Source organism: Chiloscyllium plagiosum, chromosome 18 (genome assembly GCF_004010195.1).
Source record: "Chiloscyllium plagiosum isolate BGI_BamShark_2017 chromosome 18, ASM401019v2, whole genome shotgun sequence".
Classification (NCBI taxonomy): domain Eukaryota; kingdom Metazoa; phylum Chordata; class Chondrichthyes; order Orectolobiformes; family Hemiscylliidae; genus Chiloscyllium; species Chiloscyllium plagiosum.
The window spans coordinates 4,519,196-4,540,057 of NC_057727.1; the positions used below are offsets into that span (position 1 = coordinate 4,519,196).

The 20,862-nt window shown below is 43.5% G+C and overlaps 2 protein-coding genes across 3 annotated transcripts in view; both read right to left on the minus strand.

Moving 5' to 3' along the window:
- podxl2 (podocalyxin-like 2) overlaps window positions 1-5,303 on the minus strand; it is a 59,395-nt gene extending 54,092 nt beyond the window's left edge. The window contains exon 1 of one of the 2 annotated variants that reach the window (XM_043707600.1): window positions 4,767-5,303. In XM_043707600.1, the coding sequence (XP_043563535.1) occupies window positions 4,767-4,800 (34 nt within the window). In that variant the 5' untranslated portion in view covers window positions 4,801-5,303. The remainder of the gene's footprint in view (window positions 1-4,766) is intronic. The other variant, XM_043707601.1, reaches the window with a different exon arrangement.
- Window positions 5,304-16,862: 11,559 nt separating this feature from the next.
- Window positions 16,863-20,862, minus strand: part of mcm2 (minichromosome maintenance complex component 2) — a 44,005-nt gene continuing 40,005 nt past the window's right edge. The window contains exons 16-17 of the mRNA XM_043707602.1: window positions 19,329-19,484; window positions 16,863-17,430 (exon numbers count right to left, since the gene is read on the minus strand). Of these exons, the coding sequence (XP_043563537.1) occupies window positions 17,320-17,430; window positions 19,329-19,484 (267 nt within the window). The 3' untranslated portion in view covers window positions 16,863-17,319. The remainder of the gene's footprint in view (window positions 17,431-19,328; window positions 19,485-20,862) is intronic.

Here is a 20,862-nt window from a genome sequence, read left to right on the forward strand (position 1 = left end):
CCAACCAATTTTCAATCCAAGTTAGTACTTTGCCCCCAATACCATGCGCCCTAATTTTGCTCACTAACCTCCTATGTGGGACTTTATCAAAAGCTTTCTGAAAGTCCAGGTACACTACATCTACTGGATCACCCTCATCCATCTTCAGAGTTACATCCTCAAAAAATTCCAGAAGATTAGTCAAGCATGATTTCCCTTCATAAATCCATGCTAACTCTGACCTATCCTGTTACTACTATCCAGATGTGTCGTAATTTCATCCTTTATAATAGACTCTAGCATCTGTCCCACCACTGAGGTCAGACTAACTGGTGACAGACTGTGTGGGATTTGCACATTCTCCCCGTGTCTGTGTGTGTTTCCTCTGGGTGCTCCGGTTTCCTTCCACAATTCAAAGATGGTGAATTGGCCATGGGAAATTGCCCAAAGTGTTCAGGGATGTGTAGGTTAGGTGCATGAGTCAGGGGAAATGTAGAGTAATGGGTCTGGGTGGTATACTCTACAGAGGGTCAGTGTGGACTTGTTGGGCCGAATGGCCTGTTTCCACACTGTAGGGATTCTATGATAACTTTGATTTATTTAACTCAAATTCCACAAGCTGCCCTGATGGGATTTGAACCCATGACCACATGGCATTAGGGTGGGTCTCTGGCATTACTAGTCCAGTGATTTGTGGATGAATCCACAGGGCAACTTGTTGGGTATGGTGCTAATTGGCACCATAGAATAAATTAGTCTGCATAATGTGGGACAAAAACAGAAAATGCTGGAAACACTCAGCAAGTCAGGTGTCAACTGTGGACAGAAGCAGATATAATGGGGACAATATTCTAGAGGTTACAGCAATGAGGGCGATGGAGAAATGTGTGGCAGAATCATGTGAGAAGCCTGGCAAGCTCCATCTCAACATCGGGAGCATTGCACCAGCTTTTGTGCTTTTCACAAACATTCAAGCTAATGAGCGTCTTGTTAGGTATTGGTGAGTTGCTAATTCAGGGGGATTATTGCTCAATAAACACCTTGTTAATGGATCAACTCACCTCATCAATATTCTGCTTCCTATCTTAGTAAATGTCACAAACAAGCTGAACATCAAGAATTCCCAAAATTGAAGTCAGAGTGGTTACCTGGCAACGTCAGCTCACCACTTGTTCCAGAGGACCTCTATGTTGGACACCAGACGCCAACATCTCAGCGCACACCCCACCCCCACCAACAGTGGTATCCAAGATGTGTCAGCTTCTAAGAATCCTCATTGTCCATCTCCCATCCACTTACAGGATGTTTCGGCCCTTCAATGCTGACCCTCGGACTGCCCCAGGAACTCTTGCAAGCACATAGTGTGTACCCGGGACACACACCCAGCTCAGGGACTGCCCCAGGCTGTACCTCCAAGATCTTCACTCACTCTATGCTCACAGCATCCCTGCTTTTCTCTGCCTTTCTTTGTATGCTTGGCTTCCTGAGATACCAGACTCAGATGACTTCTGTCTCACTGAGTGTTTTTTTAGCACTGATACAAAGACAAGAAGTTTGTCATTGGTGCCAGCGATGCCTCAGTCAAGGAGGGAAAGCCTTGCCTCCTGGCACAGTGAAGTGAAAGTGGGTACTGCAGATGCTAGAGATTATAGTCAAGATTAGAGTGGTGCTGGAAAAGCACAGCAGGTCAGGCAGTATCCGAGAAGCAGGAAAATCGACTTTTCGGACATAGGCCCTACATCAGGAGCCTTTCCTGTTGAAGGGCTCCTGCCCAAAACGTCGATTTTCCTGCTCCTCGGATGCTGCCTGACCTGCTGTGCGTTTCCAGCATCACTCCTGGCACAGTGAGTCAAGGGCAGCCTCTGACCCTCGTCCAGGGGTTTGGACACAGTCAGTCAGTCACTCGGGGTGGGCGGAGTCAGGATCCTCTCCACCTCCGAGGTGAGGAGCTGACTAACGAACTGCCCAGCACCCAGCTTGACTCTTTATTCCTGAAGGGGGTGATGCTGTTTTCCTCCTGGAATGAGAGACAGGCGGGTACTGAGGGTGATGGAAGTGGGTGGCACAACTGTCACTGTTGGTGCAGGAGGGGAGGTGTCCCTGAGTGAGTGGGCATCATAGAGGGCACATGGGGTCAGTGGTGCTGGGGGTTGGGGTGGGTGAATGTGACTGAGGGAAGAAATTGCAGGCAATAATCAGAGTGATAGAGGAGGAGCCTTGGCGGGAGGTGAGTAGAGCAGCAGAAAGAGAGAGAAAATGGGGCATTTCATTGTAGAGTAGAGAAGGACATTGACCTTTCTCCTACTGTGCTGGGCATCCTCCAGACGGCACTGACATGGGTGGAAACCTCGGACCAGCCGGTACCTGGTATCAAGACCTCCACTGTTGGCCCTAGGATTGAGGAAGTCCTGCCTCTGCCCAACTCTGTCCTGGTCCCTGCCCACAAAGCAGAGCATCAACTTCCCCTTATCTGCCATGTCTGGGTCAAATATCAAGAACCCTGTGGGACAGCTCTGTACTCGCACGAGGCTTTTCGAGCTACGCAACACATTTTTAAAGATGGCATGAGCACAAGGGACACTGGATATTTCTGGGATATCCCAGCAGCAACAAGTTATTACGACACAGTGGCTCAGTGGTTAGCACTGCTATCTCACAGTGCCAGGGACCCAGGTTTGATTCCACCCTCAGGAGTTTGCACATTCTCCCTGAGTCTGCATTCCTCCGGGTGCTCCAGTTTCCTCCCACAATCCAAAGATGTGCACTTAGGTGAACTGGCTATGCTAAACTGCCCATAGTGTTCAGTGATGTGTAGGCTAGGTGCATTAGTCAGGGGTAAGCATAGGGCAATGGGTCTGGGTGGGTTACTGTTTGGACATGTTGGACTGAAGGGCCTATTTCAACACTGTAGGGATTCTGCGACAGGAACAGCACCTGGTGGGATAGTTATTTAATTAGATGATTAATTAATTACCTCGCAGAGAGAGAAAAAAATCCTCCAAAAAGCTCAATTCAACTCACGCCCTAAAGCACTGTAAGATTTAGCCCAAAACTTCAGGTTAACAACTTTCTTTGGGAGTAAAGGTGCCATACTGTTAATGTCTAGGCATATTGAGGCCTAGACAAATGGTTCAAAACCCAGTGCAGCTGGTTAGACTACATCCAAAGAGTATAATCTGCAGGACTGTGCGAGGTGTTGTATTTTCAGATAAAATGGCCAACTGAGGCCTTTGCCCCTCAGGCAGAGGTTAAAAAATCCCACTCTACCATTGAGTCAGGACACTGGCCAATCAACATCACAACAGATGGGCCCTCCTGTGCCACAGTGGTAGTGTCCCTAATCCTAGACTGGAGGCCTAGGTTCAAGTCCCATCTGGTCCAAAGGTTTGCAATAACACCTCTGAACTGGTTGATTAGAAAAATAGATTAAATTTTAAAAATTCCAACATTACGAGAAGGAAAAAAAAGAGTTTAAAACAAATGATCAAACTGGCTATCTGTTTATAACTAGGTGTGCACAAAACGTTTCTCACTTCTCTACGTGTAAACAGTGACAGCAGTTCAAATGTACTTCATCGCTGGAAAGCACTTTGAGATTCCCAACGGTTGCACAAAGGTGCTGTATAAATGCAAGTGTTCCTTCTTCTCCACAAAGTCTGGCATGGTTATTGCAGGATGTTTCAGGGGTGTTCCCTCTCCCCATGTGTTTGAAAGGTGCATTCTCTTTCATCAGGTAGAGAGCTCACTATTTAACTTGATGTGGAGATCAAGTCCCTGGGGGGCTTTTCGTTAATCTACTGGGGTCATGGCTGTGGCTCACAACAGCAGGGCAGACCGGAGAGTTCACCGTTTGAGAAATCAGGGGAACACACCCTAAAGCTTAGCAAGTAAGATTCTTTATGCTGTGTTCACCCCCTAGTACTCATTACGGAGCAATAGGTTCAGACAAACGTGGCACAAATAAACTGACCCCCCCATTAGTTATTGATTATCTCCATTGTAACTTTATTTAACCTCCTGGTTCAGATTTCTCTGAAAAAGGGACCGAAGCTGTGTCTGAGTGGATTAGTGGTGCTGGAAGAGCACAGCAGTTCAGGCAGCATCCGAGGAGCAGCAAAATCGACACTGAAGGGCTTTTGCCCGAAACATCGATTTTACTGCTCCTCGGATGCTGGATGAACTGCTGTGCTCTTCCAGCACCACTAATCCAAAATCTGGTTTCCAGCATCTGCAGTCATTGTTTTTACCTGTGTCTGAGTGGGTCAGTCTCCTGCCCCTGGATCTGAACGCCCTCTCCTTGCTATTTGAGAAGGTAATCATCTGGAGGTCAGCACTAAGGGCACACATTGATGTCTTGTGGTAGGCCTTGTCATGTAGAAAGATCTCAGCTCATTGCTTCGAGGAGGAAAGCTCTTCCCCAAATCCCTCCAAAGCTAGGCCAATAATTTATCCCTCATTCAGCATTATGTAGGGTTAGTGCTTCCGTCCGGACAACAGGGACTGCACCTCTGGAGAACACAGGTTATAAATCAGTTTGGGGTCTCATGAAACCTGCATTGTATAAAAGCACGTCCTTCCATTCATAAACCAGCGAATCAAGTCCAGGCCACATCACCTCTTGGTTTGGGAGCAGGTACATCACTTAGGATTGGATATTCGGGCAATAATATCACACAGACACAGGAACAATTCTTTGTCCCAGACCTGCAAACTTTTCTCTCTTTTAAAAGCCCCCCCGGGAAAAGGAAGACGGAGAGACACAGAGAAAATGCAATATTTTCACTTACCAAGTGCACAAAGGAGAGATTGTCTCAGGCTCATGGTTGGGATGCAGAGAGCGACACAGAGAGTGTGATTTGTTTCTTCTCTCCCACCCTCCCTCCTCTGCCTTCCCCTTCCAGCGGTGGAATAGAAGGTTTCTTGATGAGGTTCCTTTATCCTTTCGGGATAAAACGCAGCCCTCCCCTCGCCCTCACTGTGCTCGCCTGAGACAGACACAATTGCAGCTTGGCTGTTTGAGCAGGTCCATCACAGACAACGGAGAAATCGGAGCCTTTTGCAGACACGATCAATGAAACTTACGTGCAATTAATTTCACAAAATGCAGCTCTTTCCTTACCCCGTCTTTCCCCTTCCTCCCGTTCACTGCTGAAATATATTTTTTTACAAAACTATTGCAAATAAGTTGCCCTCTTCTGTGCTCCCCCTGCTCCCCTCCGCGGTGAGTTTGCAAGCTCCTATCAAATTGCTGTTCTCAGGGAGACAGACTGAAAAGCTGAATAATTTCACTGATTATTGCGCAGTGTCTGTTATCCAGGTCGAATTCTTCCCTCTTCTGGGTCCTACCTTCCGTCTGCGACATCGACAGAGATGTATGACACTGTCTCATACAGAAGCGAGCAATGAATGAAAGAAATAAAAGCAGAGAGTGTTGGAGAAACTCAGCCGATCTGGCAGAAAGCAAAGTTAATGTTTCGACCTTGATATGGTTCTTCTTCAGAATTCAACAACTTTCCAAAGTTGACGCATGGGTGCCTGATTGTTCCACCCCACTCTCTCTCCCTCTCTCTCCCTGTCTCCTCCAAGCCCTCCTCACTCTCTCCACCCAGGCCTCACTCTCCAATCTCCTCCTCAACCCTCACTCTCTCCGCCTTCCTTCCCCCCACACTCTCTCCTCCTCCACCCTGTGTGAAGTTTGCACATTCTCTGCGTGGGTTTCCTCCAGGTGCTCCAGTTTCCTTCCACAGTCCAAAGTTATGCAGGTAAAAAATGAATTGGCCATGCTAAATTGCCCATAGTGTTAGGTGCATTAGCTAGAGAGAAATGGGTCTGCGTGGGTTACTCTTCGGAGGGTCGGTGTGGACTTGTTGGGCCAAATGGCCTGTTTCCACAGTGTAGGGAATCTAATTTCATCTCACTCTCTCCAAAAACCCCACTGTCTCTCCCCACCCACAATTGCCCACTGTCATCCCTTCAACCCCGCTCTCTTTCTCCTCCAACCCCTCTTTCACACCCCACACTCTCTCCTCATTTACACACACTCTCCTCCACCGTCTCACTCCTTCCCTTTCACCTCTTCACTCTCGCCCATCCTTCACACCCCACTTGCCCCCCTCATTCACCTCCCACCCTACTATTTGGTTTCCATTTAGAAAGTCCCAAATATCCCAAAGTTAAAACCTTCCCCGTTTTCTCAATTACTGCTTCAACAAGCAGAAAACTGGAATATACACAGAATGAGGCCATTCAACCCCTCCTGCTCATGCTGGTTCATTTAAAAGGCTCTCCAATGTGCCGTTTCCTGACAGTCCTGACCCCCTCTCAATTCCTTTTCAAAAGTCAACAGCTTTTGCACCTTAAAATATATTTTTCAGCAACTCCCTTTTCTCTGGCTTTGTACAAAGAGATATTTTAGAACTCTGCACTTTGGTTACTGAGCTCCTCACAGCCTTCAGCAACATTTTCTCTTCATGTATTCTCTCAACAGTTTAAACACCTCTATTCAATCTCACTTTAGCCCTTACTGCCAGTGATGGAGAAAAAGACAAGTATTTTCATCTCTCCTTTCCCGTAATCATGAAATATTAAATCCAGACTCTGACTGGTGTCCATCAGTGACCAATAGGACTCATCCCTTGGGACTGATGTGTTGTGTATCTTTCCCCATCAGCTGAGGCACAGTGGGTAGCACTTGAGTGTTTGAATTAGGAGCTTGTAGGTTCAAACTCACTCTGCAGTCTTGACCACATCATTGAGACTCACTCCCATGCTGTTCTGGAGGAGGGCTGTACAGTTTTAAAGGATATCTTCTATAGTGCAAGTACCCCCATCCCCTTTTCTACTTAGGCAGATATAAAAAAATCACACATGATTTCAAACATGAGCAGAGACGTTCTCCCCATGACCTAGCCAATCATCTAAATCAGATTGTCAGCTCATTAACTCAGTGCTGATTGTGGGAGCTTGCTGTGCACAAATTGGCTGCAGTCTTTCCGATAATAACTGTACTTTGAAAAACCGTGAAGCACCTTTGGACATCCTGACGTCATAAATGCCATGTTTTAGTCAAAAGATATTAGTTTATAAAGATGGTATGCATGTGGAAGTATCTACAGTCTAATCTCTCTCACAATCCTTTCTCATCTCTCCCTGCTTTGAGGAAACCACCAGGCTCAGTTCTCCTCTCTCGATCCTCCTTCTCTGTAAATATAACATCCTACACATTCCCTCCTCTCTCACTGCACTGACTCATCCCACCACCTCCTGCTCTAACTCACACTTTCCCAGAGCTCGTTTAAAACGAAGATATTCCGTAAATATATCAGACACCCCTTTTCTAAAACCCAGGCTTGGTGCCAACTAACCTTTATACCCTGAATATCCCACTCAGAGTAGCAGAATATTCTGCTCTCAACATTGCATTGTTTTGTGTAGGGGCTGACACTCTGCTGCAGTACTGAAGGAGTGCCACACTGTCAGAGGTGTCGTCTTTTGCATTCAGCATTAAACCAAGGTCCTGTTTGCTCCCTCCAATGCAACATAAGAGTGCATGGGACTAATCTGAAAAAAAAAATGGGATGTGTAAACAAATGCCAGGGTCCTGGGTTCAATTCCAACCTCAGGTGACTGTCTGTGTGGATTTTCTCTGGGTGCTCTAATTTCCTCCCATAGTCAAAAGATGTGTTGGTTAGGTGGATTGGTCATGCTAGATTGCTTGTGGTGTCCAGGGATGAGTACGCTAGGTGGATTAGCCAGGGGAAAGGCAGGGATAGTGGGTATGGGTGGGATTCCCTTTAGAGGGTTGGTGTGGACTCAATGGGCTGCTTCCACACTGTTAGAGTCTTCATTAAAGAGAAGACCAATATTTAACACCACTTGAACTAGTGCTATCATGGAGACCAAGGCTGGCTGTACCAATCTGTGACTGGTCTTACTTCATCTTACCAAGACCACTGAGTTAATCATCAGTCACAATTAGATTACTTACATTGTGGAAACAGGCCCTTCGGCCCAACAAGTCCACACCGACCCAGACCCATTCCCCTACACCTAACACTACGGGCAACTTAGCTTGGCCAATTCACCTAACCTGCACATTTATGGACTGTGGGATGAAACCGGAGCACCCGGAGGAAACCCACGCAGACACAGGGAGAAAGTGCAAACTCCACACAGTCAATCGCCTGAGGCGGGAATTGAACCCGGGTCTCTGGCGCTGTGAGGCAGCAGTACTAACCACTGTGCCACCGTGCCACCCACAATCAGAGTGATTGCAAGAATTAAAAGTAACTGTGTGGGGGTGGAACGCACTGCCTGCAACAATAGTAGACACACCACCTTTAAGGGCATTTAAATGATCATTGGGTAGGCATATGGACAAGAATGGAATAGTGTACGTTAAGTGGGCTTCAGATTGGTTTCACAGGTCGGTGCAACATCGAGGACCGAAGGGCCTGTACTGCACTGTAATGTTCTATGTCTACGTCTAACGACATAGTAGAGGTCATTCAATCTCATGAATCTGTTCTAAAAAGTTTGGATAATTCTTTCCTGTGATGTCCATTACAATGAGTGCATCTCCTGTTTATGCAGTACAATGAGGGCCCAATTATTCCTTTCACTTGGAAAAACATACCAACATTGGTGGTCACTGGCCAGATAATCTGTATTTAGCTGAACTCATGAAAGGATAGCCATCATTAGGACACCAAGAAAAATCCCCCCCCGTTCTTCAAAAAGCTGCGTGATCTGTTATATCCATATTCAAAATATGACATGCCTCAGGAGTGTCAGCCTAGGTTTTACTCACAACTCTCAAGAGTGGAACAATGGATGCATGACCTTCTGCTACAGAGGGAAGACAGCTATCCCCAGTTGAGGCAGAAATCAGTGCCTATTCAATCTAGATACGAATGGGCCTGAGCTGGGTGTTGCAGTGTGGGCACGTCAATCCTTTGATCTGCCAAGTTCATGGCAAAAAAATGTCCAACACTTTGACACTCTCCTGCAGGCAGTTGGACCTCTTGGAAGAATCAATAGGCAGACTCAGCCAGGATCAAGGTCTTGGCAGAGGCTTTGAGTTCCAACAAAGAGTTCCATTGATGGAGCCTATTGCTGGCTAGCAGCCTGCAAAGCAGGAATTCTCCCCACTGACGTGTGCGCGCGCACACACACACACACTCATATGCTTCGACTGAAATGCTCGCAGACATAGAGCCATCCTTGTTTTAGGCCAATCTTGACATAATTTGTGAGACTCTTAAGCCTTAACAATGTCATTTCTTGCTGATTGCAATTTACATTTTCAAGCTTCACTGTGCAAAGCACAGATTTCTCCCGTCCTGTGGAATTTACATCAACCCTCCATTCACTCGCCATAGCCCTTTGCCAAACCTCCCAATAAACAGTTTTGGCTGCTTTATAAGCTAAAGATTGATGGAATGTTTCAGGTGGAATGGACTGCCAGGATGGTCAGTCCAGTGTGGAATAAATAAAAGGCAAGAGGACGTTTACCTTCTAACTTGTAAAAACTGAGATTCACATCTCAAATATCTGGGGTTGTTCAGGGGTAATTTGTAAGGTAAAAACAATGACTGCAGATGCTGGAAACCAGATTCTGGATCAGTGGTGCTGGAAGAGCACAGCAATTCAGGCAGCATCCGAGGACAGGCAAATTGCTGTGCTCTTCCAGCACCACTGATCCAGAAAGGGGTAATTTGTACCTCACTTTTTTTTTCTCAGGTTGAAAGAAGAAGAGGAAGGGTCTTTGCAGAAAGTCAATGTCTGGTAGATTGGCCAGCTGGCTGGTGGTCAGCCCTGGCTCATTGTTTACAGTATGATGTGATGCCTGGGTGCCACTCACTGGTGGCTTGAGGTTTGGGCAGTGTGCTGCCACCAATTCTCCTTCCCATGTCAGTCTAAGGGCTGTCAGTGGTGGAGGATGGACCACAGATAAGTTTTAGCAGAGAAGGCCTTGTCTTTCTTAATAAGGTGTAGTTTGTTACATCTTGTTAACCATATACAATTGATATTAACTCTTTGGGACATTAACTCTAAAGAAGTAGAGAAGACGTGTGTCTCCATCAGGAGACAGTGTCAGATTCCAACTGAGTCCACACTGTAAGTAATCTAATCTAATCTAAAAAAAACGTGGGTCAGAGTCTCAACCCAGATCCTCTGTAACATCATTGTGGAGTTTAGCATAGCTCAACCATTAACTCTTTCAGAACCATTATCTGATTCAATAAATGAGATCCAATGTCACCTCTGAGTCAGAAGATTATGGGATTTAGATCACAGACTTGAATATAAAAATCCACACTGACTCTAGTGTCAGTACTGAGGAATGCTGCACAGTTGGAGATACCAGCTTTTAGATGAGACATTAACCCTAAGACTAAAAGACAAGGAGACCTTTGAGTGCAGGTTCATAGCTCCTTGAAAGTGGAGTCGCTTTCAAGGTAGATAGGATAGTGAAGAAGGCATTTGGTATGCTTTCCTTTATTGGACGGAGCATTGAGTATAGGAGTTGGGAGGTCATGTTGCAGCTGTACGGGACATTGGTTAGGCCGCTTTTGGAATATTGTGTGCAATTCTGGTCTCCCTCCTATAGGAAGGATGTTGTGAACCTTGAACGGGTTCAGAAAAGATTTACAAGGATGTGGCCAGGTTTGGAGGGTTTGAGCTATAGGGAGAAAAATTCACAAACCAGGAGTCCCCTCAGACCCATAGTCTCGCTACCTGGAACACCAAGTTACAGATTAGCCAGGGAGCTCCACCAAAGACTGAAACACTTAGTAGAAGACTCACACAACTCCATCCACTCCACCCAAGAATTTCTGAAGACCATCTAAGACACTAAGATAGAAGAGGATGAAATAATGGTCTCCTTTGATGTAACAGCCCTGTTTACATCAATCAACATTAACCTGGCTAAGGAAACACTGACTACACTATTAGAAGACCCAAAGACACATACTCCAAACACCACTAACTTCATCAGCAAGGCAGTATCGTCAAGCTACTGAACCTATGCCTTACCACACACTTCACCTTCAACAAGAAAACCTACAGACAAACCAACGGAATACCATGGGATCTCCGATATCAGGGTTCTTAGCAGAGGCAGTCATGCAGAAACTCGAACAAACAGCTCTGCCAACCATTCAACCCAAGCTTTGAGTCCACTACGTGGATGACACCTTTGTCATCACTAAACAAAATAAATTAGAGGAAACCTTCAAGACCATCAATAATACCCTTACTGGCATAAAATTCACTAAAGAGGAGGAAAACAATAACAAACTGCCATTCCTGCCATGGGGAACTTCAAACCAGCGTCTACAGGAAAACAACACATATGGAGCAAATATTGAACTACAGAAGCAATCACCCCAACACCCACAAGCGAAGCTACATCAGAACATTATTTCAACAAGCCAACACACATTGCAGCACAGTGGGACTACGCAAAGCAGAGGAAAATCACCTATACCATGTATTCAAAAAGAATTGGTACCCAATGAATACAGTCCACGGATTTCTCAGCAACAAACCCAAACAAGCAGATAAAACACGTCCAGAAACGCTATACTCTCTCCCCTACATCAAAGACATCTCGGAAATGACTGCCAGACCACTCAGACCCCTTGGCATCATGGTAGCGCACAAATCCACCAAAACACTAAAACAGCAGCTAATGACCTTGAAAGACCCTATGTAGACAACAAGCAAAATTAATGTCATTTACAAAATACTAAGCAAGAACTGTAACAAACACTACATTGGACAAACAGGCAGAAAACTAGCCATCAGGATACATGAACACCAACTAGCCACAAAAACGACAGAACCCTCTCTCATTAGTATCCTTACGTACAGATAAGGAAGGACACCACTTCGACTGGGACAACACATCCATCCTAGGACAAGCCAAACAGAGACATGCACGAGAATTCCTAGAAGCATGGCATTCCAGCCGGAACTCTAACAACAAACACATCAAGTTAGACCCCATCTACCACCCCTGAGAAAAAGAACAGGAAAAGAAACCCAAATGTATATATAGAAAGCAGGAACCATGTACAGTGCTTCACCTGGATGACCACTGAAGATGTTACCTAGTAGAGTGACGAAATGTCTGGGAATTAATCTTCCAGGTCAGCGAGCAAACCTACATCCAGAACCTCAGCCTGATCTATAAACCTTCTCAAAACTTGCTATAGGGAGAGGTTGAATAGGCTGGGGCTGTGTTTCCTGGAGCATCGGAGGCTGAAGGGTGATCTTATACAGGTTTATAAAATGATGAGGGGCATGGATAGGATGAATAGACAAGGGTTTTTTCCCTGGGGTGTGGGAGTCAGAACTAGAGTGCATAGGTTTAGGGTGTGAGGGGAAAGATATAAAAGGGACCTAAGGGGAAACCTTTTCATGCAGAGGGGTGGTGAGTGTATGGAATGAGCTGCCAGAGGAAGTGGTGGATGCTGGTACAATTACATTTGAAAGGCACCTGGATGCGTACATGAATAGGAAGCATTTAGACGGATATCGATCAAGTACTGGCAAATGGGACTAGATTACGTTGGCATGGACGAGTTGGACCAAAGGGTCTGTTTCCGTGCTGTACATCTCTTTAACATAGGAGCAGAAGTCTGATTTTCAGCCCATCGAGTCTACTCCACCATTCAACAAAATCATGACTGACCTGATCATTTTCAACTCCGTTTTCTTGCCTTTTCCCCACAACCCTTGATTCCTTGACTGATTGAAAATGTCTCAGTCTTAAATATACTAATGACCCTGGTTTGACAGCCCTCTAATGCTTGCCTATTCTCTCAAACAGGCATAAATGATCTGGTGATACTATTCTAAGAAAGGTGTTCAGCTCAATGTTAAAAGAGATATAAGGTCCTGAAGTTATTTAACACAGTATGTGCTGGAAGGATATTTCCTCTTACAAAGACACCAGAACTCAGGGACACTGTTTGAACAAAAGAAGTCTCTTTTAAGATGGAGATGAGATTTTGTTTCTCTCAGATAGTTGTCTTCTCTTCCCAGAAAGTCTTCTCTCATTTTTATTCTCACTTCTGAAGGTAATGAAACAATTCATACCTACATCAAGATATGGTCAACCATCAGGGTTTGGGCTGATTAGTGGCAAGAAAGAAAGAGAAATGACAAGTATTGGGCAACGATCATCTCCAATGAGACAGCCTGAAAGAACCTCTCCATGACATTGCCATTGTGGGATTCTCCAGCATTAATATCCATGGCATCACTCTTGTTGAGAAACTCCACCAGTCATCTTCACACAGCGGCAAAAGGAGATGATTAGAGGTTGGTTATTTTCACTCAGCTACCACATATGTAATGCAAATTGGGAGTATGATGGAATTCTCTCCATTTACCAGGATGAATGGAATTCCAATAACATTGGGCAGACTTGACGCCACCCAGGACAAAGCAGTCTGCTTGCTTGGCATCCAGCTACAACCATAAACATCCACACTCTCAATAAACAGTGCACAGTGGTGAATGCATAATCAATAGGGCAGTATTAAAATCAAGAATGAGAAAAAAGCCAGAATTGGAGGAAAGCAGAGTGTCTGTAGGCCTGGTGGAAGTAACAAAGATAAATAATGGAGAAAAATAGGATGTTATCCACTACAGACCAGAGCATTTTCAAAGCCTCATAGTTACATTTGTTTTAAGAAAGAAATTAGCTACTGTTTTTATGAGAGTGTTGTTGTGCAGCAGCTTTGTTCACCTACATTTTTGATTATGTGCTTAACTTCCCGGACACTAAAAACTTTCAACAGTTGATGGATTTAGTTACGGAATATTAAAGACTGGGTGCATTGTCCATAATGGGCTTTGCTTGTAAATGTTTAATTGGTCACAAGGTTAATTACTGGTTGCTGACAGTGGTTAAAAAAGGAAAAAAACAAAAAAAAAGTTATGATGATGGAAAAGTCGCTCAGTTGTCCGTGATAGCACTTGAAGGTATAGAACAAAGAACAAAGAAAGTTTACAGCCCAGGAACAGGCCCTTCGGCCCTCCAGGCCTGAGCCGATCCAAATGTACTGTTAAACCTGTCAGTCAATTCCTAAGCATTTGTATCCCTCTGCTCCCCACCTACTCATGCATAAAAAGAATGGTGGTCAGGACATGAAGGGTAGACAGAAATGGTGCTGCATTTCCCAAGTGTTGTTGGATTTTAAGATGCAGAATTGGGCTGAGAAGTGGCAAATGGAGTTTAATGTGGAAAACTGTGAGGTAGTTCACTTCAGAAGAAGTAACAGGAATGCAGAGTACTAGGCTAATGGTAAAATTCTTGGCAGTGAAGACAAACAGACAGATCTTGGTGCATAAATCCCTGAAAATTGCCACCAGGTTGATAGGGTTGTTAAGAAGGCAGATGGTGTATTGTAGTTTATTGGTAGGGGGATTGAGTTTTGGAGCCAAGAGGTAATGCCTCAGCTGTGTAAGACACTGGTAAAGCCATACCTGGAGTATTGTGTACAGTTCTGCTCATTGCATTATAAAATGTGGAAGCTTTGGAAAGGGTTCAGAGGAGATTTACTAGAATGTGGCCTGGTATAGAAGGAAGGTCTTACGAGAAAAGGCTGAGGGAACTGAGGCTGTTTTCGTTGGAGAGAAGGTTGAGATGTGACTTAATCGAGATGTATAAGATAATCAGAGGATTGGATAGGGTGGACAGTGAAAGCCTTTTTCCTCGGATGGTAAGGCTAACATGAGGGGACATAGCTTTAAATTAAGGGCTGATAGATTTAGGATAGATATTAGGGGTCGTTTCTACATTCAGAGTAGAGGAATGTGGAACAGCCCACCTGCAACAGTAGTAGACTCACCGACATTAAGGGCATTTAAACAGGCATTGGACACACATATGGATAATAATGGAACAGTGTAGGTTAGATGGGCATCAGATTAATTTCACAGATTGGCGCAACATCAAGGTCTGAACGGCCTGAACCGTGCTGTAACGTTCTATTTTCATTCATTCAGCAAAAAATTCAATCACACTTCTGATTTGTATTGTTGGCTGTTAAGAGGGCCTTACGCAAGTCAATACACAGCCTTTGATCCTGCCTTGCAGCCATAAGATGTAAGAGGCAGTAGCCATTCAGTCTACTCTGTCATTCAGTGAAATCGCAGCCAATCGGATAATCCTCAATTCCCTTTTCCCTCCCATAACCCTGTATTCTGTTACTGTTTAAACGTTGGTCAGTCTTCGGTATACTAAACAATCCAACCTCAACAGCTCTCTGTGGTACAGAATTTTAGATTTACTGCTATTAAAAGAAATTCCTCATTTGTTTTAAATGGGCTACCTTTTACTCAGATATACTTGCTTCTGCAAGGGGGGTGGGGGCGGGGGGGGAACCCTCACTACATCTACCCTGTTAAGCCCCCCCTAAGAATCTTGACGTTTCAATATGGTGACTTCTGATTCTTCTAACTCCAATGAATACAAGCCCAATCTCTCATCAGAAAATCCCTCCATTCCCAACGTCAACCTAGTGAACCTTCTCTGGACTACCTTCAATAAATCTTTCCTTGAACATGTGGACCAATATTATTTACAGTAGTCAAGACATGATGCAACTAGTTCCTTGAACAGTTTTAACAGACATCCCTATTATGATAGCCATTTCTTTTGATGTAAACGCCAACATTCCATTTGCCTTCATCACTACTTGCTGAACTCGTAAATATTTTCTGATCAGTTGGTTCAGAGATGTTATTATACACCTCTGGAGCAGATGGAACTTTAAACTCAAGTCTCCTGGCTCAGAGAGAGGGCCTCAACAATGCATAACAGGAGTCCTTCTGAATGTATATGTGAGATTTTCCCTCCCACTGTATATGTAGATATCTGGTCAACAGCAACTCCAGGCAGTTGATGGAGAATTCAGCAATGGTAACTCAGCATGAGCATGCCTTATAATTAATGAACACAGCAGTGTCCTACACCATTACTACCATCAGTTACTATAAGCTTACTGAATTTAGTTGCCTAAAGTCATTCACCACCAGGGACAGCAAATGCTGACTGCACATCAAACCCAGCTCCTCTGTGCAACTGAGAAATGCCAGAACCTGTTATTTTTCCCCGCAGTATTTCTGGAGAAACTGACAAGGGATCTGTATGAAATACTGAATGAGAGCAGCATTTTTAACTTTTGTACAATAATAATGGACACCCAATTACGCTCAAGTTATTCTCATGTTTTGTTGTACAAAGCATTTTCTAAAACCAAAATAGATTTTTGGCTAGTGTCAGGGCCAGCACAGGGTTATGGAATTTAGCTTCTCTTTCAAAAAATAAAAGTAGTAAATTATGCACCAGATTACATTGGGCCAAGCACAATGCTAATTGCACAGATTGCTTTATGTATCGGGCTCTCACACTCCAATTAATTGGAGCAGAAAATCAATAACAGTGCAGAAAAGGCACATAGCCAATATAGCCCAAGGTTAAAACTGTGGGTTCAGGTTTACTTGCATTGACTACAGTTTTACCTTGCTGATCTCATTGCAATGATGCAGCTTGAAATACTACCAACAACAGCACTATCTCAAGAAGCACCACTGGCCATCAACCAACTTGCATTTATATAATGCCTTTACTTAGTAAATCTCAACAGGCTTCACAGGAGCATCTCAAAGGGAACAAATAAAGCCAGTGTTTTGGGGAGGGAATTGCAGCATTTAGGAAACCAAACGCTCAGTTGCCAGCAATAGGGCCTTTAAAAGGAATATTCCACCCTTGCGTGACCATCTGCGTGGAGTTTACACTTTCTCCCCGTGCCTGCATGGGTTTCCTCCCTTTTTTTGTCATGGTTTGAAATGAAACAAGATTTTGGAAACATCTTTATTGATCATTGCAGAAACACAAGTTGGAGAATGTACACCTAGTTTTACTTATACACAGAAAACAGCACAATTGGGGCCAGTAATTATGCGAAATATAATAGCTTCAGAAAGGAAGTGTGACAATTTCATTACAAAAAGATACTACTTCATTATAAAAATGCACAAGTTCTATACAGACATTAATTGGTAAAGTTGACAGCCAAGTGGAGAAACAAATCCGATGCAGACAATCAAAATGCAACTGGATCAGAAAGTGCTCAAGTACTGCAAGTCTTTCATGAGTCACCAAGACTTCAGCTTAATTCATCCAAAACCAAGTACGCACTTCAACATTGCAATCATCTAAAAATGCTCATCCATGCCAGGGACATGATGTCAGTTTTTGTATTAAGCCAGCCTCCACATAGATTTCTTCTCTTCTCTTCTCTTCTTTAAAACTAATTAGAATTGCTGTACAATTAATTTCCTTCGCATGTCGTGAGTGAATTTGTTAATTTTGAAGAGATCACTTTCATAGAATGAAGTCATGTTGTGAATATTGATTTGCCGAGCCTAGGAAAAGAAGCAGAACCTTAAACACAAGTAAATCAGTGCAAAACAGAAACCCCTCAATAGTTTTATTAAACAAAAAAACTAATAGTGACTAAACAATAGAATTCGATAAAGTTTATCACAAGCAAATGCGTACACCACAAAATTTTACATCAAGTGATAACTGGATCTTGGAACAAGAAGAAATAACTTAGGCTACCATTTTAAAGGCTCCCATATACTGTTATTGTTGTCTTGCCCACAATTATACCAGCTAACCTCTCACTGCATTTACACCTGTCAGTTAGGCTTTCACAGACAGGTGGGGACAGAACAACTAAAAAACAAATTTCCTGAAGAGGCACAAAATCTTGGAATCCCGTGTAACCAAAATATAACTGGCTTCAGTCATTAAAATAACACCTGCCAATTATAATCCAGAAATTGCTCTATTTTCAGTTCCTTAAAATGCTCAGAATATCTAGTGTGGGCGCAGGCCATTTGGCCCATTGAGTCCACACCAATCCTACAAAGAGCACTCCGCCCTATCTCTACAACCCTGCACTTCGTATGGCTAATCCACATAGCCTGCACATCCCTGGACACTATGGACAATTTGACATAGCCAATCTATCTAACCTGCACCTCTTTGGACTGTGGTAGGAAACCAGAGCACTTTTCAGCCTTTCCTCATAAGACTGGCCGTCCATATGTGGTATCAGTCTAATGAACCATCTGTGGACTGTCTCCAATGCCAATGGGAATACAGCAGGGAGAATTTCCCTCCACTCCCCAAAACTGGCTTGCAATTTTAAAATCTGCCTTCTCACATGCCCAGAGAGATGATATGGTTTTTGAGTGAGGTGGTTACACGTACCACAATTGTGTTGGGCAAGCTAATGGACCAGAGAGTTTTCTTTCCTGTCCATTATTATCTTACATACAGAATTGGTAGCAACATCTAAATTTGGTTCTAAAACTCAAAGGAAGAGGACAGAATCTAATTATTTTAAGTAGAACTGTTCTACGTCAAAGCCCAAAACCTGGTCCCACATAATCTTATTCTTTGTGTACATTGTTGAGAGAACAGGTGCATGCAACTGTCCCTTTAACCTCCCTTGTTCAGACCATTTCAACTTTTCAGATGACATACTCACACTATGATTTGGTTTCACAGGTACAGTGACATTAGTCACACCTTCCTTTAATCGGTCCCAAGGTTTGCATGCCTTTTCAGTGTTAACAAGTTACTTGCCGATAGGGGATATATCCAATTGTGCATCCACTTACTACTATAGAATACTAAGATACCAGAGTTAATTTTATCCCCCTTTCCTCCTTACTCAAGGACAGCCTTTCCCAAATTACCAAGTGAAACTGGAGCTTCTTTGTTTGAAATACACAGGGCACAGCATGCATCTACAGAACAACAGGAGAGTTAGGGGAGGTGGTGGGGTGTTCTGTGGACAGTTTCAAATCCTACCATATAGCTGGTGGTATTTAAATACTTTTAGTTTGGAATTGAAAGCTAGTCTCAGTAATGGTGACTACGACAACGATGGTTGATTATTGTAGAAACCCAAAAGTGGTTCACAAATGTCTATTAGGAACTGAAATCTGTCATCCTTACCTGGTGTAGCCTACGTGCGACTGACCCACAGAAGTGCAGTCAACTCACAACTGCCCTCTAAATGGTCTGAACAAGCCATTCAGTTCAGGACATGGGCAATAAATGTTGGCTTTGCCAACAACACCTATATCCCGTGAAAGAATACAGATAAAATTGCTGCCCTGCATTGTTTATTTTCAGTAAATTAGAACAGATCTTAAAAGTGATCTTGAAGTGCTCAGTTGTAATAAAATTGACGAGACCACAGATTTCACCATTAACCAGAACTACCAAATATATTTTTCTTTACCTTTTCCACCAAATCTTTTTCTGGGATTTCAATGGTGTCCTGTTGTGCCCCATATCTATTACGTTGGTAGGTAGCCTGTTCCGCCACTAACTGCTTCAGAACGAACAGCAGTAGCTCATTATTGTCTCGCTTGAATGTCAAGTACCTTGAAAATGTCTGAGGGGTATGGGTGAAGAAAAAGCAAGAAAACATAATTGCAGTGGTTAGAAATAATTGTTTTTCTCTAACAAATCCCATGAGTTCAGTTTTTAAAAACCAAAATGAAATTTGAACGACAGGAAAGCCTTTTGCTTCAGCATCCATTTTAATCCTGCCCAACATAACAGAATTCCCTAATAGATCCTCATGTGTAATGAATTTGGATAGTTTGAATCCAGCTTTTATAGCGTGTATACCCAACAATGCAAACAAATATCCCCATGAGATACCATTAATTACAGGATCAGTGAATCATAGTTGCATAAGTACTGTTACTTAGATTTCTTTAGGCAGATGGGTTCAGCAGAAAATAGACATTTGTCTATTTAATTTATTTTAAAAATTCAAAATTGGAAGCAAAAGAAATATTTCTCTAGGGGAACAAGAAATTCATGAGCCAGCTGATGCCAACTGATAACGTCTGCAACTGCAGATAAAGTTTCAGGCAAAACTTTAAAATCAAACTAGACTACCACTGGCACACTCACTTTAACATTGCAGTGTGGCACAATTGTGCAACAATGGCATACTGGCATAGATTAAATCACATGTGTTACAGACTAGGCCAGACTCCCTCAAAACATTATAAGAAGGTATTCTAGATCCTAACTTTTTCTTATTTTAAAGGCAGATGTGAGGTAGGTATTCTCGGTGTGACGCAACTGGTCAAACCACTCGGCTTTAAGCAAAACAGAATTTATTTAAACACTATGGTTGAAACAAAAGAAAATGGAATTTCGAATGACTTAACTATTTGGAAACTCAACTGACTTGACATAGCAACTTGACTAAGGAGCTGCTTTAATTCCCATAATATCTCATAAACACCCCCTGACAAAAGGTAAATTCTAACACTGGTTCTTACAGGCAGGAGAGATTTCAGAGACAGAAACCAGTCAAGAAGCATGGAATCTTTTTCACTGTAGCAGCTTCTGTGACTGCTATCAGAAACTTCTCTGCTACAACTAAAAGAACTAGAAAAAACTTAAACTGGGAGAACTGGATGTTTAAGAAGGAAATTGAAGGGAAAGTTAGAACAAGGGAAGTCAAGAAAGACAACTGTATCAATGAAGCAGAAAACTCAAAAAGGGACCATGCTGTAAGATTGAGTGAAATAGGAGTTGATGGGAAGGGTGAGGGCAGTAACAAATTAAAAATACTATATATCAATGCACGAAGCATTAGAAATAAGATGGATGAGCTTGAGGCTCTTTTGGAAATTGGCAGATACGATATTGTGGGGATAACTGAAACATGGCTTCAAGTGGACAGGGCCTGGGAAATGAATATTCAAGGCTACACGTGCTATCGTAAGGACAGACTGACGGGCAGAGGG